Here is a 27,545-nt window from a genome sequence, read left to right on the forward strand (position 1 = left end):
GGGCGGGCGGGTGGGGCGACAGCCGCATCTCATCCCGGCCCAGCAGGGCGGGGCTGAGCGGCGGGCGCGCCGCCCTCAAGAGCGTCGCCGTGCTGCCGGCCGCCGAACACGTTCGCCCCAATAGCGGCGCCCGAGCGCGCGCGCGGCCCGCCCCGCAGCTCGGCCCGTCCCGGCCAGGGGTTCGGCTCGGCGCCGGGCCGCCGCTGGCTCCAGCGCGGTTCTCTGAAGCCGCTGCGTGAACCGCAGACCTGGGCGCCGCCGCCGCGGGCCGGGCCGGCGAAGAAGCCCCTCCCGTCCACGGCCGAGCTGCGGGAACAGTGAGTGCCAGCGGTTTTGGTCTCGGGAGCCTCCGCCAGGGACGTCCCGGGGGTAGGGGGTGGCCTAGATTTAGGCCTGCTAGAGAGGTGGATCGCTGAGGTCAGCTGGTCCGGCCCCCTCCCATCCAAGGGAGCCTGACACACGTGGATCGCCCCAAGCATCTCCTGATGCTCTTGGAAAGGGGCTGGCGGAGAACCGGGGTTGAGGACCTGACGGAGGCTGCGGGCGGGACCGGTGCAGAGACGTGCGAGCAAGATCGGGCGAAGAGGCCTGCCTGCAGCATCGAGGCCTTCCCGCACTCCCGCTCACTGGGCCAGCACACTCAGTGGCCCCTCCAGTGGACACACCCTTACGGGTTCACCCTCCCACCCTCCTAGGGCTTAAACTGAAGAGGGGATGGAATGTGTTTCTGTTTTCTTCTTTGACTGCCTCGGCATCTCCCTTCCTTCCCCAACAGTACTTGGGATGCTGACAGTATTAGTCACATAGCTCTGGCCCGCTTTTCATTGCCATTTTTTCCTCGTCCCATTTCTGATTTACCTATATAATTTGTGTATTTATTACTTTTTTTCCCTCGAGGGATTTAAAATGCTAGACAAGATTTGTGCGATGCAGGTAGTCTGTTCTATTGTACTGGTCTTCTCATACTACAGCCTTCCTAGGGTCATAGACATGGAAACCGTGGAACTTCTCCATAGGTAAATGAAAATTTGCAACCATTATCAGGGCTTCCCTTGTGGCTCAGCTGGTTAAGAATCCACCTGCGGTGTGAGAGACCTGGGTTCGATCCCTGGTTTGGGAACATCCTCTGGGAAAGGAAAAGGCTACCCATTCCAGTATTCTGGCTTAGAGAATTCCATGGACTGTATAGTCCATGGGGTTGCAAAGAGCCAGACAAGACTGAGCAACTTTCATTCACTCAGGGTATTATACTTTCTGAAGTGCAAGAATCCCTGTTTGTTATCTTTATTGACTTTTTATCTACATTGTTTTTTTTAATTAATTTTTGTTGAATCATTTGGGCTTCCCTGGTGGGTGAGACAGTAATGCATCTGCCTGCAATGCAGGAGACCTAGGTGTGATTCCTGGGTCAGGAAGATCCCCTGGAGAAGCGAATGGCTACCCACTCCAGTATTTTTGCCTGGAGAATCGCATGGATAGAGGAGCCTATAGTTGCTTGACAGTGTTTGTGGTGTTAGTTTCAGCTGTATAGCAAAGTGAATCAGCTATAAGTACACATATATTCCCTCTTTTTTTTTGGATTTCCTTCCCATTTAGGTTGCTACAGAGCACTGAGTAGAGTTTCCTGAGATACACAGTAGGTTCTCATTCGTTATCTACTTCATACATGGTGTTAATAGTGTGTGTATCTCAATCCTAGTCCCACAGTTCACCCCATCTGCATTTTTAATGGTGAGTTTAAATCTTACATTATATGGCATTTCTTCTAAAATACTTATGACTTTTTTTTTCAAGTTCTTACATTTTTGAAATTGTGTTATAATACAGTTGTACCTCTCATTCAAACAGCACAAAAGTATATGGACTTAAAGGTGAAAGCCCTTAGTTTCTACTCCTTTACTTTCCAACACTTCATAGAGTTAATTTCATATTTATTCTTTCATTCTTTTTACATTTATGTTTTTGATCATTAATGAAATCATATGGATTCTTTTGAGAAATTACCTTTTTAAGAAGATATGGAGAATACCTTTCATATCAATTTGCGTGCATTCTAAGTTGCTTCCATCATGTCCAACTCTTTGCATCCCCATGGACTGTAGCCCACCAGGCTCCTCTATCCATGGGGATTCTCCAGGCAAGAATATTGGAGTGGGTTGCCATGTCCTTCTCTAGGGGATCTTCCTGACCCAGGGATCAAACCCACATTACGTCTCTTACATCTTCTATATTGTCAGGTGGATTCTTTACCACTGGCACCACCTGGGAAGCTGCTCATATCAATTTACTTAGATCTTCATTGAATATTTCATAGATGTGTCATATAGATGTATGACCATATGGTATAGATATATCATAATTTATGTAAACATTCTTAAGTTTGGTTCCAATTTTTCCTTATCACAAACAATGCAATAGTGAACAGTCTTACACATGGGAACAGTTTTATAAAGTGAATTCCTTAAAGCAGAATTGCTGGGTCAAATGTAATTAAAAAGATGTTGGTGGAATCTTGCATTCCAAAATGTCTTTACTGATTTACATTTCCATAAACAGGCTGTGGTAAGAAAACAAACAAACAAACAAAAAAAACCCTGTGTTTATTCGTATTTAAAAAACAATAGCTCCCACTTATTGAGTGTTTACTGTATGTCCAGCACGGTGCTGAGCAATTGGCATGTGTTTAAAAATTTAATCCTTACTAACTCTGTGAGAGTCAGAGGCACTATTAATTTCTCCGTGACCCCATGATTATGCAGCTTTTGAAGAGCAGAGCCAAGATTAGAATCCAGGTTCATTTAACTGCAATGCTTGTGTTCTTTGTTGGGTCTGAATGCCTGGTCAGTAGTTGACAGGGAACTGTGTTTCATTGGGTGGTTTGAGGATTCAATGAGATTATGTGTTTGGTGTTACAGTATTATTAACATATAGTTTCTTTCTCTACTAACTCCTGTAGCATTGGACATGATCCAGTTTTTCCCACGATTCTGGTTTCCCCTGGATCATTTCCCTCTCTAGTCACTTTTCTGCATTCTCTTTATCTTCCTGACCGGCATATATTTTAAGGGAGTCTGGCTTTCTTCTCCCTCGAAAATCTCCATTGCAAATCTAATCCAATCTTGTTCTCAGTTCTCACCAGTAAATAGATAAATCTTAAAAACCTCATCTCCAGGACTTCCCTGGTAGTCCAGTGGCTAGAGTCTGCCCTCCCAATGCAGAGGGCCTGGGTTTGTTCCCTGGTCAGGGAACTAAATCCCGCATGCTACAAGTAAAAGATCTCAAATAGTGAGATGACCATGGGAGATCCCTCAGGCTACAACCAAGATCAAAGACCCCACGTGCTGCAACCAAGACCCGGTGCAACCAGACAAGTGAATATTAAAAAACAGAGCAGAACTTCATCTCCAAGCCAAACCTATAGCCCTCAATTTTCTGTAGCTTAGATCCACGTTACATATCTCCACCCCAATGTCCTATACTCATTTTGTCTAAAACGGAGCTGCTCATTGCCCTCCGCCCCCAGGCAGACTAGTACTTTCTCTGAATTGAATTCATGGTTCCATAATTCTCTTGGTCACCCTAGTTCACAGGCTCAGCCAGACTCTCTTTATTTTTCTTTGCTAAACCTCTGAAATTCAATTGGTTGTCAGTCTTGTAGCACTCAAGTGTGTCTATGAACTTGCCCTAGTGCTGAACCCCTGTCTTCACTCTCCAGGACTCTAGTCACATCTTTTTTTTTTTTTAATGTGGACCATTTTTAAAGCATTTATTGAATTTCTTACAATATTACTTCTTCTTCTTCTTAATGTTTTGATTTTTATGTCCATGAGGCATGTCAGATCTTAACTCCCTGACTGGGAATTGAACCCTCACCCCTTGCATTAGAAGGTGAAGTCTTAACTACCAAACTACCAGAGAAGTCCCCCTCCTTTCACATCTTTTATCTTCCCCAGCAGGGCCTCTACCTGCATTTCAGCTGATCTAAATTCTATCTAAATGTCATTTTCCAGTTTATTTCAAGTCTTTTGTGAACCCCCTCATGACAATTACATCTCCCTCCTTTGAACTCTTCTACTGTGAGATACTGTATATCTATCTGTCTTGCTTCCCTAAGACCTGAATGTGGCACCTTGCCTTATAATATAGTTGTGTGAGTGGCTACTGTCTTTCCTTCTGGGCTGGAAATTCTGTGAAGACAGAATCTCTAGTTCACCTTTGTATTTGTCATGCACATAGCACTTTTGTCATGCATAGACTTGTAGATAGTATATGCTTAATGAACATGTTTGAGTAAGAGAGCTAATATATTCACCCTTGGGAATAAAAGATTGCATGCATTTGGGTGAGTGCTAAGACACTTAAGTCATGTCTGACTCTTTTCGACCACATGGACTATATAGCCTGCCAGGTTCCTCTGTCCGTGAGACTCTCCAGGCAAGGATACTGGATTGGGTTGCCATTGCCTTCCTCCAGTGGAGAAGGCAATGGCAACCCACTCCAGTACTCTTGTCTGGAAAATCCCATGGACGGAGGAGCCTGGTAGACTTTAGTCCATGGGGTCGCACAGAGTTGGACACAACTGAAGCGACTTAGCAGCAGCAGCAGCAGCAGCAGCCTTCCTCCAGGGGATCTTCCCAACCTAGGGATCTAACCCAAGTCTCTTATGTCTCCTGTATTGCAGGCAGATACTTTACCATCTGAGCCACCAGAGAAGCCCTATGTATTAGGGTATTGCTAGCTATAATGACAAATAGTCCCAAACATTTTTGATATAACGTAGAAATTCATTTCTTACAGGACAGTTCCAAGGCAGATGTTCCTGATCAGCAGGCAGCTTTCTTCCCATTGGTACTAGGATCAAGACTTTTCCATTCATTGGCTTCACTGTTGGTTTAAGTGCAGCCTGTGGGAGGGAAAGGAGGAAGTATGGAGGAAGCAGACCCAGGGGAATTCCCTGGTGGTCTAGTGGTTAGGGCGCTGCACTCTTACTGCAGAGGCCTCGGGTTCAGTCCCTGGTCAGGGAACTAAAATCCCACAAGCTGAATGGCTTAAAAAAAAAATTAAAAAGCAGACCTGCTTCCTGTAAGCTTCTTGCAGAAAGTGTCATACATTGCATTCACCTGCATTCTAATCAAGGGGAGGTGGCCACTTTCTAGAAACAACTCTATTCTCCAGAGGAAAAAGAACTTGGGGCATCCAGCCTTCTCTGCCACAGTTCATTTCTATTTATCAAGATCTGTGGGGCTTTGCTTGCAGATACCTTGCTCAAAAACAAAACCAAACTTGGGCTTCCCTGGTGGCTCAGTGGTAAAGAATCTGCTTGCCAAATTAGGAGACACGGGTTCAATCCCTGGTCTGAGAAGATCCCACATGCTGCAGAACAACTAAGCCCCTGCAGGGAAACCGCTGAGCCCACGTGCCACAACTGCGGAAGCCCACACGCCCCAGAGCCTGTGCTCTGCAACAAGAAGCCGCTACAGGGAAGCCTGTGAGCAGTAACTAGAGAAAGCCCGCACAGCGAGGAAGACCCAGCACAGCCAACAACAAATAAATAATTTAAAAAGAGAAACAAAGCAAAACTCTGCTACTGCCCTAATTTGGTTAGGTCAGCAAAAGCTCTGTTGTCCCACAAAATCTAAACACAGATTTATCATCAGTGTGTATCATAAGGAACTGTAATCGTTCATTTACTTTGTTCCCCTGAGTAGAGGGTATGCTTTTGCATCATGTTCATTTTTGTATTTCAACTCCTAACACAATGATTGGCACTGTGGATACGTAAACAACTAGCTTTCTCAATGAATCCACAACTTGCCTTTCTTTATGTTCATTTGATTATTTTGGTTTAATCAAAGCTAAAAATAAAGGTAATATTACCATCTGCTCTTTGATGTTGGGCTGTTTTCAGTCTTTTTGCTTTTCTGTTATAAAAAAATTGTAGAATTTGACATCCTTGAAGGTAAATATTTGGTTGTATCATTGATCATTCCTTTAGGATAAACTGGAAGTGGCATTTCTGGGTCCAAAGTATATATTTTTTAAAAAACTCGACCCCATGAACTGTAGCCTGCCAGGCTCTTCTGTCCATGGGATTCTCCAGGCAAGAATACTGGAGTGGGTTGCATTTCCTATTCCAGGGGAATCTTCAACCCAGGGATCGAACCTGGTCTCCTGTATTGCAGGCAGATTCTTTACCATCTGAGCCTCTTGGGAAGCCCAAAATATATAAAATTATAAAGATATAAGTATTGCTAGGTTGCTTTCTGGAATTATCACACTAACACTTCCAGTGAAATCTTATGAGAGTACCTGCTTCCTTGAACCCCATCTTACACTGTCTAGTAGTAGAGGAAAAAAGTCTTTACTATTTTCAGGACAGAAGTCATAGCTCATTATGTTATTTTGCTTTTATTTGAATATTAGTGAGGTCAAACCTTTATTGGCCATGTGTGGGTTTTTCTTTTCTTTTTTCCTGTAGCAAGTTATCTGTTTTTTAATAAACACACTGTCTTGGGCTTCACTTGATAATTGACTTTTAAGTATCTTTACATACAAAAGAAATTAAATTCTTCAGTTCTTTATGTCATTGTTTGAAACATTTTTCTGGGGATTTCTGGCCAGTGTGGCAGAGGAAGCTGACATGGAAGAGACTCCACTTGGCTTCCCTATATTTCAAATGTGGGGTAAAGTGTATTAAGATAATTTATGGGCATGTGGCTGAGCTAGGAACCAAGAGGAGGAAATCCCCAGGTGGCAGAAATGAAGGAAAGCTCACACAGGAAGGCAGTGCTGAGCATCTGCTGGGAGCTGAGAGTCACAAAGGAGTACTGTTCCAGTTACCATGACTGCATCACAAACTTCTCCAAAACTTAGTGGTACACAACAGCCCTTTATTGTGCTCACGGATGCTGTGGGACCGTGCCGGAATTTGGATATGGCAGCGACAGCTTGCCTCTGCTTCACCATGTCTGGGGCCTCAGATGGAAGATCTGGAGGCTTGGGTCTGGGAACACCTGCAGGCAGGCTCACTCCTCCGTCTGGCGGCTGATCCTGGCGGTGGACTGAGACCTTAGCTGTGGATATCAGATGGAACCTTTCTGTGGTGGCCTCTCCCTGTAACTTAGCTTCCTCAGAAAATGGTTTTTGTTTTTCAGTCCTATTACCACGTGGTTCAGGGACCACAGTTGAAGAAGTTGGTGTATTAACTGATCTGATACCTCTGAAACCCATGGCCAGGCAGAGACCATTTGAGAGCATACAGAGAAATGTACAGCAGTTTCCAAGCTCAAGGAGCACTGGTGCCCTGTAGACGGCAGTCTCTCTAAAGATGAGCTTGTAGGGACTTCCCTGGTGACGCAGTGGTAGTCACCTGCCAGTGCAGAAAACTTGTATTCAATCGCTGGTCCGGGAAGATCCCACACACGTTGGAGCAGCTAAGCTGCTGTGCCACATTGAACCTGTGCTCTCGAGCCCAGAGGCCACAACTACTGAAGTCCGGCGGCTCTGAAGCCTATGCTCCACAACAAGAGAAGCCACCACAGTGAAAAGCCCATGCACTGCAACTGGAGAGTAACCCTTGCTCACTGCAACTAGAGAAAAATCCACCCAGCACAGCCAAAAAAATGAAAAACCAGAATCCCACCTTCCAATGCAGGGAACTCAGGTTCAATCCCTGGTAGGGGAACCAGAATTCCACATGCATCTAAGCCTGCAAGCCACGACTAGAGACGCCTACACTCCACAATGGAGGCCCAGTGCAGCCCAAAACTTTTAAAAAATAAAAATGAGCTTGCAGTCAAAGGTTATAAATCATACAAGGAAGTGGAACCACAAGGAAGGAGACTCAGTGGATGCAGCAAATGGGAGATCTGTGCTGAAAAACGGAAAATAATACACATCTTGGAAAAAAGTTTTATAGTATTTAAGGAGATGAAGGGATGAAAACTGTAAGGCAAGAATGTGACAGTGTGAATAAGAACAGGAGAGGTCTAAGACTGCACGCTTAGCCAGAAGGGTAAAGAGGCAGAGTCACTGAGTCAAGCAGTGCCTCCTGGACTCCAGGTATTAATTGGTTCTTGGCCTGTAATAATAATAATAATAATCATGATGATTATGATAATAGCAGCTGTCATCTGTTTCTACATGTGATAATACCTTCCTGTAGTCTGTACTGAGATTCTTGTTTGAGAATTAAAGCAGTATACTGCTCATATTCTGCTGGACCATTGCTGAATAGTTTCTGTGTTATATTATCAGACTTGTGTGTGTGTTCCCCCATCGTGTCCAACTCTTTGCAAGCCCATGAGGCTCCTCTGTCCATGGGATTCTCCAGGGAAGAATACTGGAGTGGATAGCCATTTCCTTCTCCAGGGGATCTTCCCGACCCAGTGATCGAACCCCTGTCTCCCACAGTGCAAGCAGATTCTTTACCATCTGAGCTACCAGGGAAGCCTCATTATATTACCAGACTTGGAGGGAAGTAATGACACATTCTCATTTTTAAATAGTTACTTTGCCTTAGCCAGTGTGGCAGAGTCTTCAGAGTTGTATATGATCATGCCATCTGAAAACAGGGACAGTTTTACTGTTTTACTATCTTCTTTCAAATCTGCATGCCTTTTCTTTCTAATTGCTAAGGTTAGGACTGCCAGTACCATGTTGAATGGAAGTTGTGAGACTGGGCATCACTACCTTGTTCCTGATCTTAGAGGAAAGCATTCAATTTTTACCTTTGATTACGATGTTAACTGTGGACTTTTCATGTATAGCCTTTTTTAATGTTGAGATAATTTCTCTCAGTTTCTAGTTTGTTCAAAGTTTTTATCATGAAAAGATGTTGAATTTTATCAAGTTTTCATGCACCTATTGAGATGATCATGTAATCTTTAAAAAATCTCTAATTTTGTAATGTGATATATGAGTCAATTTTGGTATATCAAACCATCCTCGCATCTCAGAGACAAACTGCATTTGGTCATGGTGCATAATGGTAATGTTTTTGAGAGAATCCTAAGCATTACATTGTCTTGTAGATAATTACTTGCTCTTGATGGAGAAGGAAATGGCAACCCACTTCAGTATTCTTGCCTGGAGATTTCTAGGACAAAGGAGCCTGATGGGCTACAGTCCATGGGGTTGCAAAGAGTTGGACGTGACTGAGTGACAACACACACTTACTGTTGGATTTTAAATTTTTTATGTTGCCAAATACCTGTAACCTTGAATTTGAAAGAATTCATTAAAATTTTTAGAAGAAAAAAAGTCTTACAACTTATTTTAGCTTTATTCTTGAAGGCCTCTTGCTTTAAAATCCCAAGGGTCTGTATTTACATGTTATAAGTAAACTTTTCATTTAAATCTATATTAATATTTACTTTGTATGATGGAAAACAAATTAGAAAAGTGTGTATCTCTGAAATACCTTTTTTTCTTTTGTATTTTGTGCTGTGAATCTGATGCAGTATCTCACTTTCATCAGCACTGTTGAAAGAAGAAGAAATAATGCCAGTGCTGTCTCCTGAAATCAAATTTGAGCCTTCTAAAGTCACCAGAAATACCCTTGACGGTTGTTTTCTTTTTGAGAGTAGTTGGAGGAAAGCAGTGTTAGAAACACAAAAGATGCGGAAAGGTAACTTCCATGTTTACTTATTTTACTTAGTAAAATATAGAAGTTATGCCTCGAATTTACATATACCTTTTTAAGCAGTCAAGAGATGTTAAATAATTTCTGTAACATTTATGTAAGAAGGATAATACCTTAGGCTATGGAAGAGAGAAATGGAAGCAGATTAGAGATAATTTACTGAAGGTATTTCTGTAAATCATGATAGAAATAAATTCTGAAGACCTAAGCTTGGTTATCAGTGTAGTTACTATCTCTGTTGGATCATACTTCTTTTTATAAGCAGTGTTTATTTTTAAATACCTCATGTTGTTTTTTATATTTTAAGAAACCCAAAATTTTAGCAGAAGCTTTTTGTATTAGTAATTCTAACCAAAATTTTACTTTTTGAGTGAGTTATGTGGAAAGTATCTTATATCTTACAGTTGCTCAATAAAGACTAAACTGAGAACTTTCAACCTGTATACAAATGTAAAGCTTCCCCCTTAATTTCAAATATAATTGTATTTCCTATTTACCCTGAATTCTGCCTTCCCCTTTATTAATGGAGATATAATTCTTGAAAATAGCAAAATTCAAACATTTTTTGTGTGTTGCTGTATTTGTCAACGTTTCCTCTAGTGTCCCAGTAAAAGTACTCAGAAGACACCAGTTTGTCTTTTCTCCTACCTCCACATCTAATTGCTGAAAAAAGGCTCTATGATTTTTGATGAAGAGAAACTATTTTTTTTCCAAAAGAAAAAAATCAAAGATTGCAAAATAGCATTTTGAGCATATAACTCCAGTCCCATTAAATACTATTTCTATTTCTGTGCTAGATTTACTTAGTAGAGAAAGCTTAAAACATAATTCTCTATGTTTAAAAATCATCCAAACCTTTAATCTCTTAGTCTGCTTTTTCCACTATCATCATTTTGAACTTTTTTGTTGTTGTTAGCGTTTTGACAACCTGTTTTACCAGCCATGCATGAGGTCAGCAGAAGAAGCCATCTTGATACTTCAGATGTTGCCCTTTATAGATTGGTGTGGAATTTTGCAGAGAGAAAATTAAATTCAGTGCCTGAAATGGAATTCTTTTCTCTCTCATTGCTAGCTCAGATAATCCTATATTTGTACCTCTTAATTATCACACAAAAGTAGGAAGATGGAAAGATTTAAAGTAGCAGATACTGTAAGACTCTCGAAAGTGCTTTTAAACTCTTTTTAAAAATTAACTTTTATTAAATAAATAAAGTTAATAATTTCATAAATTTAAATACCTTAATTTGCTTTATAATTTTGTATTATCTTCTACTGTACAGAAAAGTGAATCAGCTGTACATATCCATACATCTCTCCCTTTTGGACCCCCTCCCCATTCCAGGTACCACAGTGCATTAAGTAGAGTTCCCTGTGCCACACAGTATGTTTTCATTGTTATTTATTCTATACGTAGTATCAACAGTGTATATGTGTCAATCCCAATCTCCCACTTGCTCCCACCCCCACGTTCCCCCTTGGTATCCATAGATTTGTTCTCTGTGTCTGTGTCTCTGTTTTGCAAATAAGATCCTCTATGTCCCTTTTCTAGATTCCACATATACATGTTAATATATGATATTTTTCTCTTTCTGACTTCACTCTGTATAGAGTCTCTAGGTCCATCCACATCTCTACAAATGACTGTTTTGTTCCTTTTCATGGCTGAGTAATATTCCATTGTATACACATACCACATCTTTAAATATTCTGCTGTTGATGGACATTTAGGTTGCTTTAATGTCCCGACTATATACTGCTATGAATATTGGGGTTCATGTATCTTTTTGAATTATGGTTTTCTCTGGTTATGTGCCCAGTAGGGGGATTGCTGGGTCCTTTTTTAAGTTTTTTAAGGGAGCTCCATACTGTTTTCCATAGAGGCTGTATCAGTTTATACTTTCACCAACACTTCTCCAGCATTTTTTGTTTGTAGATTTTTTGATGGCCATTCTGACCACTGTGAGGTGATTCCTCGTTGTAGTTCTGATTTGCATTTCTCTAATAATTAATGGTGTTGAGCATCTACTCATGTGTTTGTTGGCCATCTGTAGGTCTTCTTTGGAGAATAAGCTATTTTTCCATCTGAAGGTATCTAATGTTCTGGGAATTCTGATTGACCAAAATAATGAAGGCAGGGGACAGTGATGACTCTGGGAGATCTGTGAAGCTCTCCTTCCTTCTTCTAGTATTTAGCCCCATAATGAGCTCTTCTCTACTGTCCCTATCCTAAGAATTGAAAGATATTCTCTTGGGAAAGATGCTAGCTCAATTACAGTAGCTTAATTTTATTTTCTTAATGACTGATTTAGTATATGTATTATGTACTTTCATTTATAGTAAAAGAAGTTATATACATTTAATCAAGAAATAATACAGATGGTTATAATACTATTTTAAATTAGAATACACCGCAGCATTTGGTCTAGAAGAATTCAAAGGATGTGTCAAAATGCCGTATTTACCAGGATTGCAAAATTGCCAAAAAAGCATAAGTTCCACTCCACTAGAGTTTCATAGAAAACTCCTGCGTGCTGATACTGAGATGCCTCCTGTCAGGTCGGTCATTTCTACTTGATTTTCTTTTGTTGAATATTTATTTGAAGTAACACTACTGAATATAGAGATTTTTCTGGCTAGTGAATCTAATTCTTTCTTGCCAACTTTTTTTGTTTTTGCATAAGGATTTAATTTTTTAAAATCTCAATCAGCAATTTTATTCAGTGACCAGTAGGTACTTTTTTCTGTTTTCAAGTAATATTGCCAGAAAGAATTTAAGAACTAACCTAAAAAAAAACTTTATTGCTCTAGCATAGATTGCTCATGAGAATATTGAAAGTTTTAGCAATATAAATAAACAAGCTCTCTACAATAGTAACCGATTTCTGTACCCTGAATAGAGAACCTTGTTTCATTTCTAGTTTGATTGAAGTGATGTGAGAGGAAATTCTGAGTGAGAATTCAGTCTAATGAAGACCTTGTATTGCTATCAGATGAAATGAGTTTGTCAATCAGAAAAGTCCCACTGATTTTGAATTCTGGCATTTAAAAACATTATTTTGAATACCTTTCCTTCTACAAATCAGATAGCATTAAAAGAAAACTTCTTTCTCCAAAGGGCCCTATAAATTAGTAAGATAGTCTCATACCCCATTTGGTTCCTGCTTTTATTTATTTTTTCATGAAGTATGTGTTGAATGTGTAGTACTCATTCACTTTCCAGCCTAAAAAAGAAGAAGGATTTTCTTTTGTTGAATATTTATTTGTAGTAACACTGCTGAATGTAGAGGTTTTTCTGGCTAATGAATCTAATTCTTTCTTGCCAGTTACTCTCTTTAGTGGAAGATGTAGATTTTCATATTTTTTCCTGCTGTAGTGAGCTTTGAAGACATCTAGTTATACATAGCACACACATAATTGGAATTTTAGAATATGTATCTCTTGAGTTTTCAACTAGTGTTATTGGTCTTGTTAATTACTCTTGAAATAAATTTTTTATTATTTATTAATATACTAAATATGAATATACTAAAAATGAAAAGTTGTAGGTAGTTTATATCTAAATTATGAAAATAAATAATTTGAATTTTGTAGAAAATCTGGAGAAAAAAATAAAAACAATTATTTGATAGCTTACCCATCCTAACATACCCATTTTTATTCTTAGAGCTTCTCTTCTATCATCCTCTATTTTCATGGATTTTTATTTGAGTTGTGATTTTAGTATAATTTTCATTTTTCATTCTGCCACTTTTTGCTTAATATTACATGTGTACAGGTTTTCCCTGTTACTACATAATCTTCAAACAGTCCTTACTGGCCACATTATAAAATATTTTGTTGTTAGATTCATAGTTTATTTAATTTTATTTAATTTTCCTGTCATTGCTTTGACTTTTTTCACTTTGTAAATGACACCATAATGAACAATAACACACGTAAAGCTTTTGCCATTATTTTTAATATCATCCGAGGACAGACTGTCAAGCTATAAAATATAAAAACCAAAATCATTCTTTCTGAAGTGAGATTATAATGAAATAAGGCAGATAGTGAAGGACAGGGAAGCCTGGCATGCTGTAGTCCATGGGGTCGCCAAGAGTTGGATGTGACTTAGCAACTGAACAAGTGCGGAATCAGAGATGGTATAGGAGAGACAGTGAGTTGTTAGTGAAGCAGACGGTAGCAGCTAAAGAGGATGCATGGCGGGGATGTAGAAAGAAGAGAGACCATTGAAAACATGCATGTGAAAGCTACTTAAGGACAGTGAGTTTCTTTTATTATCAAGATACCTGTTTCCCCAACACTCAGCTCACTCTTGTCTTTGAGTAAAGGTGTGTAGGGCTGCCTATGGCCATGGCTTTGTCTCAGTACAGACCAGTCTTACTACCCTTCTTTCAATCACATGACCATCTTAAAGAAACTGCAAATCTAGAAAGCATCCCCTGAATTAACCCATTTGATCTTTAGATTTTAAGTCTTCATTTGGCTTCCTACTTTTTTCATCAGATTTCAGTTCATTATTTTTTTCATTTACAATTTGGCCATATGTGAAATTATTTCTTAATATTTTACATTGATTTGAGTGTGAATTTACTTACTTTAATCAAGAATAATCTGAATATATTATATTTATGTTATGACAAGTGTTCTTCAGACACAGAATAGAAGAGTGGTGGCTTAGAACCATGCTGTTTACGAAGTACTTGGCGGACGTAAATATTATTTCTTTTTCCTGTGTCTTTATTTTAGCCATTCTCCTGAGAACATGTCAAGTTGCCTACAAGTATTTTATTCTCCTCTACATATTGCACAACGCCCTGTGAAAGGACAGTCTTGGCAAAGCAGGAAAGTACTCATTTTTGTCTGTCTTGTATACAATCCCTTACCCTTAAAAAAAAAAAATTTCTGTATATATGGATATTTGATTTTATATTCTGATAAAAATTTAATATGTTTTTAAGTTTCTTTAATGATAAAATTTTGCAGTGAATTGCAAGGTGATGTATTTTGGTAATGTAATTGAAAATAGTCCTAGAGGTGAAGTGCATTTAAAAGTTACACTTGACTCTTCTGCGTATGATATGATAAACTGCCACCAGCTGTCATGCTAGCAGACCTGAAGCAATGATTTGTGAGTTTAGTTCCATTAAATTAATATTATGAAACTGACACAATATGACCTCTCAACTCACCAGTGTTATCTTTAAAAGTTCCTTGCAGCCAAGCACAAGATATTTGTTCTGATACTGGATACTATTTTTTTTTAATGGATGTTCCATGTTTTCTGAGGATGTGGCGCTAGTGGTAAAGAACCCGTCTGCCAAGGCAGGAAATGTAGGAGATGCAGGTTCGATCCCTAGGTCAGGAAGATCCGCTGGAGAAGGGCATGGCAACCCACTCCATGCCTACAGTATTCTTGCCTGGAGAATCCCATGGACAGAGAAGCCTGGTGGGCTATATAGTCCTTAGGGTCGCAAAGAGTTGGACACAACTTAAGCGAATTAGCACACGCATGCACAAAGCCCTTCACACTAAAAAGGTTAATCATAGAATTTCAATTATCTCTCAGTAGGTGCAAGAGAATCTGAGGAGTATTCTTGCTGCTGCTGCTAGGGACCACTAAAAGCTTATTACATAACAATCAGAAAGGCTGGTCTTGAGTGCCAACCTCAGTGTAAATACTAGGTATTCTTATCTCAACTGTACCCATATTTGATGTCTAGGAGGGGTGATGTTGCCATGGTAATAAGTTGCTAGGATACCTCCAAGCAGTCATGTAAGCTGACTTTGTTTAGTGTATTACCTGGATTAAGAATGAATATATTTTTTGATTGGATAGAAGGAAAAAAAAGTTATAGCTGATTTGTAAGTTTAGTGTACTTACAAGAAATTTAGAATGCTTATGGGTTATCTTACCTAGAGCCAATTTGATCATGATGTATTTCCTCTAATAACTTACTCATTATTTAGGTTTATTCCAGTAGGAACAGAAGTTGATTATGACAAAATTCCGATTGTGGTCATTAATAGGTAAAAAGAGCACAAATAACTGATAGTTGGTATCTGGCTTAAAAAGAGTGAAAAGGCTGTCTTAAAACTCAGCATTCAAAAAGCATGGCATCCAGTCCCATCACTTCATGGCAAATAGATGGAGAAACAATGGAAACAGTGAGAAACTTTATTTTCTTGGGCTCCAAAATCACTGCAAATGGTGACTGCAGCCATATAATTAAAAGACGCTTGTTCCTTGGGAGAAAAGCTATGACCAACCTAGACAGCATATTAAAAAGCAGAGACATTACTTTGCTGACCAAGGTCTGTCTAGTCAAAGCTATGGTTTTTCCAGTAGTCATGTATGGATGTGAGAGTTGGACCATGAAGTAAGCTGAGTGCTGAAGAATTGATGCTTTTGAACTATGGTGTTGGAGAAGACTTTTGAGAGTCCCTTGGACTGCAAGGAGATCAAACCAGTCCATCCTAAAGGAAATCAGTCCTGAATATTCATTGGAAGGACTGATGCTGAAGCTGAAGCGCCAGTCCTTTGACCACATATGAAGAACTGACTCATGGGAAAAGACCCTGATGCTGGGAAAGATTGAAGGCAGGAGGAGAAGGGGATGACAGAGGATGAGATGGTTGGATGGCATCACCCATTCGATGGACGTGAGTTTGAGCAAGCTCCAGGAGTTGGTGATGAACAGGGAAGCCTGACGTGCTGCAGTCCATGGGGTCACAGAGTCGACTGAGCAACTGAACTGAACTGGTATCTGGCATATCTAAATATTATGCTAATTAATCTTAAGTCCCTTCCTCCAGCATTCCCTGAATCATGATTGTGATAAGTTCAAATAAAGGTGGGAAAAGGATGACATAGCACTCACCCATTGGTAAAATTTATTAGCGAAAACCAAGATACTGAGTTGGTTCATATCTGCTTCTGATGGGGTTATTTGTGATGGGAGGAGTTTCCTTCCTTTAATGTTTATTTAACTTTTATATGATGTCCTTCAATAAGTGAATTTCACTGAAAGCAAGCTTCTTGTCTCAATGTATTTTAAAAAATTAACGTATCCTGGATTTATATGAAGTGAATTTATAATAATATATAATTTTAGGTTAAAAAAGAGTAAGCCCACATGTACTGTGACACCACTTCAGGAGAAATCGAAAGGTAAGCTAGATCATCTTTTTCTCCTACTACTTGTCTTATGAAGGGTGTGAAAATACTTATCTTTTTTAAAACTTCCTTTCTTTCCACTGATTTAATTGTCTTTGTTTTGTTAATTTTTCTTTTAAGCTATGCTTATTTTATAAACTTAAGTGCATGTTGCGTTCAATATATACATGCCTTTATCATGTCATGTTGGAAGATGGAGCGAATAAACGGTACCTCTCAAAATGAGAAGGCACCTTGAGACCGAAAACCAAGGCAGACAGTGTCATTTAATCAATGGATCAGCTTATTATATGGTAACTTACTCACAGGGTGGGAGTTCCAGGGCAAACGACTTGGAAACATCTGTAGCTGCACTCTGCATTACGGAGTGGCTGTTGGGGCAAATTTACAGTTAACCTAGCGTGTGGGGGTATGTGCTTAGAAACGTGAAGAACATTCCTAAGTTCCCAAGATTTATGAATGGGTAACTATTCTCATGGGTGCCAGGAATATGTCAGGGAAGATCTTCATCATTGTTTGGAGACCACCTGGTCCTTATAATTTGTTGTTGTTTAGTCACTAAGTCGTGTCTGATTCTTGCAGCCCCATGGACTGTACCCCGCCAGGCAGTATGGAAAACAGTATGGAGGTCCCTCAAAAAATTAAAAATAAAGCTACCATGTAATCCATCAATCCCAGTACTGGGTATATTTCCAAACGAAATGAAATCCATATCTCAAAGAGATATCTGAACTCACATATTCACTGCAGTATTATTCACAACAGCCAAGATATGGAAACAATCTAAGTGTCCATTGACAGATAAATGGATAAAGGAAGTGCAATATATATATATACCCAATGGAATATTATTTTGCCATAAAAATAAGGAAATCCTACCTTTGTAACAATGTGGATGAACCCAGAACACTTTATATAAGTGAAATAAGTCAGATAGAGAAAGACAAATACTGCATGGTATCACTTATATGTAGAATCTTTTAAAATGTCAAACAGAAACAGAGTAGAATAGTGGTTCTCAGTAAGTGGGGACTGGGGAGAACGGGGAGATGTTTTGGAGATATGATGTACAGCATGGTGACTGAAGTTAGTAATACTATATGATGTATTGAAGTTTGCTGAGATAGTAGAATTTTAAGTGTTCTCATCTCCTCTCCCTTTCAAGAAGGTAAACAAGTAAGATGATTGAGTGTTAATTAACTTAATTATGATAATCATTTTACAATGTTTATGTATATCAAGTCATCAGTGAGTGAGTGAGTGAGTGAGTGATAGTCGCTCAGTTGTGTTTGGCTCTTTGCGACCCTATGGACCATAGTCTGCCAGGCCCCTCTGTCCGTGGAATTCTCCAGGCAAGAATGCTAGAGTGGGTTGCCATTTCCTTCTTCAGGGGATCTTCCCAACCCAGGGATTGAACCCAGGTCTCCTGCATTGTAGGCGGTTTCTTTACTGTCTTACCAGGGAAGCAAGTCATCAGTGGTATATTTTAAACATACACAATTTGTATCATATATGCCTCAATAAAATTGGTAAAAGATGGAAAACAATATATCACAGGATTAGTAGAATGAAATCTAGAGCATTATGAAAGTACCCAATTAATGTAAAGAGAGAAAGATAATCCTGAACAGAGTATGCAAAGACAATATGTGATTAGATAAAGCTACTTTGAAAGTGAAAGAAAGTGAAAGTGAAGTCGCTCAGTGTTGGACTCTTTGTGACCCTGTGGACTGTAGCCTACCAGGCTCCTCTGTCCATGGGATTCTCCAGGTAAGGATACTGGAGTGGGTTGCCATTTTTTTTTTACACATGTATAATTCTAATTCCAGATTAAGAGGAGCAAGAGAAAGTGAGACAAGCAGTATTTACTTACTGGCTGAGAATTTCCCAAACTGACTGAAAAATACCAAACAATGGATACAAAAATTCTATGAACCTCCAGCAGAATAATGACAAAGAAAATCATAGTTAGTCACATCATAGTAAAAATGCTAAATATTTTTTAAAAAAGGAAAAAAACAGAAAAAGATAAGTTCTCTTCTGGAGAGCAATGGTAAGACGTACAACTGACTTTCCAATGGGGACAAAGCAGTGGTATTTTCAAGTGCTGAGTGACCGTGACTGCCAAACTCGCTTTGTATACACGATGAAAATGTCCTAAAAGTAAAAACAAAATAAAGACATTGTTATTCAAATGCAAGTTGAAAGATTTCATTGTCAGTAGAGCTACACTAAAAGAAATATTAAAGAAATAATGATACAAGATGAAAGCATGACAACTTGTGAAGGAAAGAGAAGCAATAGCAGTAGTATTGTCTTATGAAGCTTAAAATATATGTAGTAATAAAATACAATAATACCACAGAGGTGGGATGGGGCATACATGGAGTTAAAATGTTGTAAGATCCTTGCATTATTTGAAATATAGTAATTAAGTTAAGGTAAATTGTAGGGACTTCCCCTTGGTGGTCCAGTGATTAAGACTCTGTCCTTCCTGATTGGGGAATTAAGATCCCACATGCCACGTAGCACAGCCAAAAAATAAAATTTCTTTTAAAAAGTCAGTTGTAGTCAAAGAGATGTGATAAAATCTGTATGATAACCACTAAAAGAAAAGGATACAAGTAACAAGATTATAGAGAAATAAAAAGTAAAAAATATTTAATTATCTCAAAGCAAGAAAAGAGGAAAAAAGAAATATGAAATAGGACAAGTAGAAAACAACTAGTAATATTAAAATTAAACATACAATAAATACATTGGATACAAGTGGACTAAATATTTCAGCGAAAATCAAAACCCATCAAACTAATACAAATAATTAGATGCTGGTTATAAGAAGCACACCCTAAAAATGAGGGCAGGAAAGATCAAAAATAAAAGGATAGAAAAATAGAAACCATGTAAATGGTAATTAAAAGAAAGCTTGTTATAGCTACACTAACATCAAACAAAATAAACTTCAAAGCAGGAAGTATTATGCACAATAGAGTGATATTTCATAGTAACAAAAGGATTAATACAACAGAAAGATTTAACCATCCTAAATTTGTATGCTCTATTAACATAAAATACACAAAGATCAAAGGAATGTAATGAAAAGGAAAGTAGACATTATAGGAGATTTTTAAACAAATATCAAATAAGTGAAATCATGTAGCACATATTCTCTGACTGCAGTGGAATTAAACTAGAAATCAGTAATTAAAAATAATTATAAAATCCCACAGAGGTTTGGGTATTAAGAAATGTACTTTTAAGTAACTTGTGAGTCAAAGAAGAAATACAGTGGAATTTACATATTAGTTTGAATGGAAGGATGATGAAAATATGATACATCAAAACTCCTTGGGTACAGTAAAAACATAGCTTTTAGGGAAACTTAAAGCATGAAGTACCTGTGTTAGAAAAGATGAAAGGCTTAATAAACAATGATTTTAACATTAATCTCAAGAATTTAACAAAAGATCAGCATATTAAATTCAAAGAAAATAAAAGGAAAAAGTAATCAAGAGCAAAAATCAACAAAGTTAGAAAACAAATATTCAATCAAGAAAAATCAACAAGAGCCAAAAGTTTGTTTTTTAAAAACATGAATAAAATTGATAAATGCCTAGCAAGACTGACAGGAGAGAGAGAGATTATCAGTATCATATTGAAAAAAAAGAAACCACAGCCTAGCAGAATTGACACTGGTAAATTCTTCCAACTTTTATATATTTATTTTTAATTGGAGGATAATTGCTTTACAACTGTTGTGTTGATTTCTGCCATGAAACACCACAAATCAGTCATAAGTATACACATATCCCCTCCCTCTGGAGCCTCTTTCCCACTCACCCCTCATCCCACCAGTCTAGGTTGTCAGAGGACACTGTGTTGAGCTCCCTGAGCGACTTCCCACTAGTTACATGTTTTACACAAGGGAACATACATATGTCAACGCTCCTTCCTCAGTTTGTCCCACCCTCTCCTTTCCCCACTGTGTCCACTAGTCCGTCCTCTGCATCTGCATTTCTATTCCTTCCCGCAGATCGGTTCATCAGTACCATTTTTCTAGATTCCACATATACTATGTGTTAATATATGATATTTGTTTTTCTTTTTCTGACTTACTTCACTTTGTATTACAGGCTCTAGGTTCATTCATCTCCGTTCAGCTGACTCACATTCATTCCTTCTTATGGCTGAGAAATATTCCATTGTATATATGTACCACAACTTCTTTACCCAACATTTAATTTTAAAAATCTGTGTAATATAAATTATTCCAGAGAATAAGAAGAGAAGGAACACTTGAAGACACATTTTATTAGGTCACTGACCTTGATTCTAAAACCTAGCTTTGACCTTATAAGAAACTTAAAAGTATAGACCAATTTTTCTTGAGAAAATAGATGTAAAAATTCTAAACAAGGCTTATCAGTTCAAATTCAGTGATATATAAGAAGGATGATGCAACACACCATGTCAGATTTATCTAAGAAATGTGAGATTGATTTAACATTAGAAAAGTGATTGATGTCTATCATCTTGTTAATAAAGGAGAAACTGCATATGTTCACTTTAATAATTGTAAAAGATATTTTAATAGGATTCAATATTCATGATTAAAAATATTTTTAGCAAACCATGAGTAGAAGGAAACCGTCTTAATTTGATAAAGATGGTCTTTTAAAAAACCTACAGTAAACGGTACACTCAAACAACTAATGGGTCAAAGAATAAATCACAAGAAAATTTTGAAAATATCTGGGGACAAATAAAAATTAAAAAATGCAACATACCTATAGGTTGCAGCAAAAGCAGTGTGCTAAGAGTGAAATTTATAGTGGCAAACACATTAAAAAAAGAAAGAAAAAGATCTTGAATGAACCACATAAACTGACACCTCAAGGAATTACAAAAAGAAGAATAAACTAAGCCCAAACTTAGCAAAAGGAAGAAAATAATAATCATTAGAGAAGAGACAAATGAGCTTCCTTGGTGACTCAGTGGCAAAGAATCTGCCTGCATTGCAGGAGATGCAGTTTCGATCCCTGGATTGGGAAGATCACCTGGAGAAGGAAGTGGCAACTTACTCTGGTATTCTTGCCTGGGAAATCCCAAGAACAGAGGAGCCTGGTGGGCTACAGTCCATGGGGTTGCAACAGAGTGGGACATGACTTAGTGACTGAACAGCAACAACAACAAAATGAAGCAGAACAGAAAACAAATCAACAGGACCAAGACTTAGTTTTTAGAAAAGATAAACAAAGTTGACAAATCCTTGGTTACACTAGAAAAAAAACAGAAGACACAAATAGTTAAAATTAGGAATGAAAGAGGAGACATTATAACTGATTACAGAAAAAAAAGAATTTTTTTTCAATCAAAAAAAAGGATTATAAGAAGCTACTATGAATAATTATGTCAACAAATTGGGTAACCTAGAAAAATGGGTAAGTTCATAGAAACATACAACCTACCAAGACTGAATCATGAACAAGGGACAAATTGCACAGAGCTATAGTAGAACTATTGAGGAAATTAAAGCAGTTATCAAATACATCCCCAAAAAAACATAAGTCCAGAAATCTAGGCTAAGAGGACTGTAATTTTAAAATTTGCACATTTGCTCATAGCTTATTGGTTCACACTCACTAACAAAGCTATACTTAGCTCTAAAGCAAGCAGAGACAGGTAATCTCTCCCTTTTAGCTGACCTTGTCCTTGGCTAAAATTGTTTTGGAAAGTGTAAAAAGTTTTGAAAAGATCATTAATAGTCTGCCATAATTCTTTACAATGAAAATTTATAGCTTTCTCTTGCAGTTATTTGGAAATGCAGTTAATTTTTGCAATTTGATCCTACAGTCATCCACCTTGATAGTCTCTTGTTATTTCTTGGTTTATGTTTTAAATTGTGTATATATATTAATTTATTATATGCAATATATATATAATTTTTTAGTTCTTTATGTAGATTACCATATGTGAATGATGTCAGTTTTATTCTTTCTTTCCAAAGGTTTTTCCTACCCCCCACCCAAGCTTTTATTTTTCTGACTTTACTAAGCTGACTAGAACCACCAATACAGTGGTGAATAGAAATGAAAAATAGGCATCTTTGTTTTGTTTCTGATTTTAAAGGAAACTCCCTTAATGTTTTCTCATAAAGAAAGATGTGTAGTGTAGGTTTTGTGTCTATATTCTTTATCAGGATAAAGACGTTCTCTTTAATTTGCTCAGAGTTTTTTATTTTAAAAACAAATGAAAGTTTAATTTTATCAAACATTTTCTTCTGAATTGATTGAAATGACCTTGTGATTTTCTGTTTAATTTTCTAATGTGAAAAATGACATTTGTAGATTTTTTTTAACGTTCAGCCACTTTTACATCCCTTGGATACCCACATTTAAGGCACAATTCATTATCATTTTGTGTACTACCATATTTAATATTTTGCTAGGTTTTTAAAATCTATCTTAATGAGTGAGATTATCACTGATTTTCTCTTTGCCTGAATTCAGTGTCAAGATTATAATGCCCTCATGAAATAAACTGGGGAGTATTCTGCTTTTTCTGTTCTCTGAAGGATATGACCTAAAATTGGAATGATTTCTCCCTTGAAAGTCTGATAGAGTTCATTTGTAAAATTATTTGGATCACTTGTTTCCTTTGGAGGAATTTTATAATATTAATTCAATCATTTTAATTTTAGGACTCTTAAGGCATTGTAATTCTCCTTCCGTCAATTTTGGTAAGTTATATTTTCTAGGATTTTGCATTTTGTCTACATTTTAAAATTTATTGGCATGAACTTTAGTTTTTGTTCTATCTGTACTTCTCCTAATATTAGTTATTTAGGTCTTCTGTTTTTTTTCTTAATTAACTGAACCAGAGAATTTCCCTTTTTTATTAGTTTTTTCAAGGAAGAATTTTTATCTTTTTAAAAATCTTTCTTTTTGTAAGTTTGTTTTTTACTTCATTGAATTTTCTTTCCTATATTACATCCTTCTCCCATATTCTTTTGGAGAAGGACATGGCAACCCACTCCAGTATTCTTGCCTGGAAAGCTTCATGGCCAGAAGAGCCAGGGGTCGAAAGGAGTCGCCCACAACCGAGCGACTGAGCACATCTGTATTCTTTGGGTTGTTCTTCTCCTAATGTATGTCTTATATTGAGCTTATTAATTTTCAATCTTCTTTTCTAAAACAGGAATCTTAAGTAAAACCTCCTATGTACAACTTTTGCTACATCACACAAGTTTTGTAATTTTTTCTTGATCAGTTAGTTAAGTATTTTTGTTTATTACAATTTATTTTTGATGAATGAATAACTTAGAATGTATATACATTTCTAAATATTTGAGAATTTAAAAATTTACTGCTAATTTCCAATTTAATTGCATTTGTCTGTGTGATACCAGTTCTTTGAATTGTTTCGAGGTTTGCTTAAATGCTTGCTCGGTGCTCAGTTGCTCAGTTGTGTCCGACTCTTTTTGACCTCATGAACTGTAGCCCTGTTTTCTCCTCTGTCCATGGGATTTTCCAGGAAAGAATACTGCAGTGTATTGTCATTTCCTTCTGCAATAATTCTTAGAATCTACTTTTTGCGGCCAGAGACTCTAAGTGTCCAGTTCATTGTACTGCTAAGAACTGGAATCCTGCTCAGCTCTTCCCTTCTACTCTTTCTCTGAAATTTCCACCCTCATTACACACTGAAATAAAACAAACAAAAATACCAACCACATTGGAGAATGGAAGACAACTTTTATTTTGGGCACTTGAAACTGAAGTTAAATAATAGTATTTTAAAGAAATATGGATCAGTCTATTACTATTAAAGCCTTGTATGTTTCTAAATAGAAGAACTTATACATATTACATAGGAACTTTGAATTGATGAATCTTGATTTAAATCCTGCCTCTAACAATTTCTAAACTCTTTTTAAAATCCGTAATTCAAGACCATATGTTTTAAATGTTTATCAAAGAATCTGGTACATCATATCCTTTAATAAATTTTGACTATAAAATTGCAAAAAAAATAAAATAAAAATAAAATCTGTAATTCAAGATAGTACTAATTACTGACTTCATAGTATTGATATGTGGATGATATAGATGAAAAATACTTGACATACAAGAGATCATTCAATTAATGTTATCTATTATTATTGTTATTACTCTCCTTCTATAATAGAAACTTCATTACTGCTGTTTCAGTTAGTGAGTGACTCATTTTATAATTTTACTCTTTTACTTCACTTAACATTTATGAGAAATGATTTTATTTGTAGACAATAACAAACTCTGATTTAGTTTTATATCATTAAATACCGGCATTGAGCATTTTTGAGTTAAATATTTTTTGGATGACTTGTCATCCCTGTGGCTCAGACGGTGAAGAATCAACCTGCAATGCAGGAGACCCAGGTTCGATTCCTGGGTCAGGAAGATCCTCTGGAGAAGGGAATGGCAACCCATTCCAGTATTCTTGCCTGGAGAATCCCCATGGACAGAAGATCCTGGCAGGCTCCAGTCAGTCCATGGGGTCACAAAGAGTTGGACAGGACTGAACGACTGAATGCTTTCACTTTGCCATTCCATCCACTTAGAAAGTTAAGTGGCTTTCGTTTCTGCTTCAAAGAATGTGTTGTATGAAGAACTAGTGGTGTTTAATGGTCGTTTGAGGAAAAGATATTTCATTTGTACTCTAAAGAGAGTATCATTCATGTGTGCTTAATTCAATTGTAATAAGTGGGTTTTTTTGTTTGTTTGTTTACAGGTTCTGGCTTCAGCGATCCTCTCGCTGGAGCATCATCTCAGTACTTACAGAGACTTTCCAACATGGCCATTTTGGAGTATGATACCATTCGTCAAGAAACAAGCAAAAAATTTAAAAAGAGCAAGAAACGAGAGCTTCGAGACTGCTGATTATCATACACTGTGATGCTTTCTTCACTGACTTTTAAAGTTTATATTTTTCCTTTCTTTTCTTTTTTGATATGTGATATGATGTGCAATGATTTACATAAAAATGTAATTGTAAATAGGAAATAAGTGTTTTCTGTTATATACGAAATATATTGTATTTTGTTAGTTTCACAGAGACACTAAGATAATTATTTTTATAGTTGATACACATAAGCATAAGAAAAATTTTAGTCTGTCAATTTTATGCACGTCAGTTACACCTTTGGATTCTAGTTGATAAATGCTTTTTGAGTGTCTGTCTTTATGATGAGCTTTGCTAGAAGCTGCAACAGATTCAAGAGTGAGTCTTTATTTTGGGGGTTAGAAAACACCCAATGAGATCCTCACCTTGTCCTTGCTTGAGTTTGGAAGCAGTTTTGAGGTAAGTATTCAAGCAGATGAAGATGAGAATATTCGTTTTGCTTGTTGATAAAACTTGGAAAGGAAACGCTGCGTTGGATGTATGGCAGCAGTGGGTTTCCTAACACTGAACATGAGCATTGAGCAAATGCACACCCTCAGGTGTCGCTGACAACCTCAGGCTCACCTGCTCAGTCAGGCCTTTACTGACAGGCAGAACAAGGCATCGCTCCTGCATACACAAGGCATCCCTGAAGGGAAAGGGGGTGGGAGAGAGACCCGCTGTATCTCTGTGGGGAGGAGGAAGGTCTAGGTCAAGAGTAGAGAACCTTCCTCAAGATAGCCTGAGGAAGGACTTGCCTGGCAGTCCAGTGGTTAAGACTTGACCTTTCAATGCAGGGGGTGCTGGTTCAATCCCCAGGCGGAGAGCTAAGATCTATGTGCCTTGCAGCCAAAATACCAAGACATAAAAAAGAGAAGCGATATTGTAACAAATTCAATAAAGACTTTGAAGATGGTCCACATCAAAAAGAAAAAAAGAAAGCCTGAGGAGTTGGGGAGGAGTGTTTGTCAATACACCTCCCTGAAAAACAGGGAGAAATCAAGGATACCAATGACTGATCCAGTGGAGAATGAGAAATGGGCCGTAAGAGACCCACGGGGTGTTAACAGAGTTTCAAAAACGAAGCAGTAACTAACATCCAGCAGGGAAGGCAGAGAAAGCTTCATGGACGACACAGTGTCAGAAATGGGCCTTAAAGACATGGACGGTGGACGGAGAGGGCATTTCTAGGAAAATGGAATAACCTAAGCAAGGAATACTATGCATTTGGGAATGAGGTATTTGGCTGGAGTGTTAGGTAGTCCAGGGGAGACCATCAATTCATCTGCCTACAGACACCAAGCCGGTAGCACAGTGAATGTCACCAATCAGATGAAGGCTGTGGTGAGCTGGGGCATGTTTTTCCATTCATAGATGGGCACTCACTGCCTAGCTTCAGTTCTTCTGTCATGTGAGAAGCCAGAATCTGGAGTTTTATGTCAAATTTCCTGGAAGGTAGTATATTCTTTTGAAACTGCATATTCAATTTTTTCTACATTTTGGGGAAACTTTTTGTTTCATTGCATCTTTGAATATTTACTCTTTCTGTCCCATATTTTTGAATTCTCTACTTCAGGAACACCAAATATGCTTGAGATCATCTTTGTCTGTTTTAAATATCTGGAGTACTGGAAACTTCAGATTTGTCAGTATTTTTCTCTTTATTTTCCGATCAATCTGGGGGATTTTTTTTCTCACCTAGCTGTGCTGGCCGTTGATGATTTTAGCGTTTCTTTCAGGTCAACAATTCACTGTGTCTGGCAAGGTGAGGGTATTATTTTCCCACTTCATAGATAGAGAAATTGT

The 27,545-nt window shown here is 37.8% G+C and overlaps 1 protein-coding gene and 1 non-coding gene across 9 annotated transcripts; both read left to right on the forward strand.

The window, feature by feature from the left end:
- The first annotated feature begins 100 nt into the window (after positions 1-100).
- C12H8orf89 (chromosome 12 C8orf89 homolog) lies at positions 101-25,864 on the forward strand. 8 transcript variants are annotated; one of them, XR_010658679.1, is made up of 7 exons: positions 101-317; positions 1,597-1,731; positions 9,462-9,628; positions 12,046-12,199; positions 14,393-16,814; positions 23,521-23,559; positions 25,590-25,722. XR_010658679.1 is itself a non-coding variant. In XM_065903320.1 (5 exons), the coding sequence occupies exons 2-5, from the start codon at positions 9,502-9,504 to the stop codon at positions 25,736-25,738; spliced, it is 486 nt and encodes a 161-aa protein (XP_065759392.1). In that variant the 5' UTR covers positions 101-317; positions 9,462-9,501; the 3' UTR covers positions 25,739-25,864. The 8 variants fall into 8 exon arrangements, 1 of the variants encoding a protein (XP_065759392.1); XR_010658681.1 differs by lacking the exon at positions 1,597-1,731 and having other exon boundaries at positions 14,393-16,406; positions 16,759-16,814; XR_010658684.1 differs by lacking the exon at positions 1,597-1,731 and having other exon boundaries at positions 14,393-14,486; positions 15,718-16,814.
- TRNAK-CUU (transfer RNA lysine (anticodon CUU)) lies at positions 4,952-5,024 on the forward strand. The gene has a single exon. It is a non-coding gene; the product is annotated as a tRNA-Lys (tRNA).
- Positions 25,865-27,545: the final 1,681 nt, after the last annotated feature.

The sequence above is a fragment of the Muntiacus reevesi genome, chromosome 12 (assembly GCF_963930625.1).
Source record: "Muntiacus reevesi chromosome 12, mMunRee1.1, whole genome shotgun sequence".
In the NCBI taxonomy this organism is placed as follows: domain Eukaryota; kingdom Metazoa; phylum Chordata; class Mammalia; order Artiodactyla; family Cervidae; genus Muntiacus; species Muntiacus reevesi.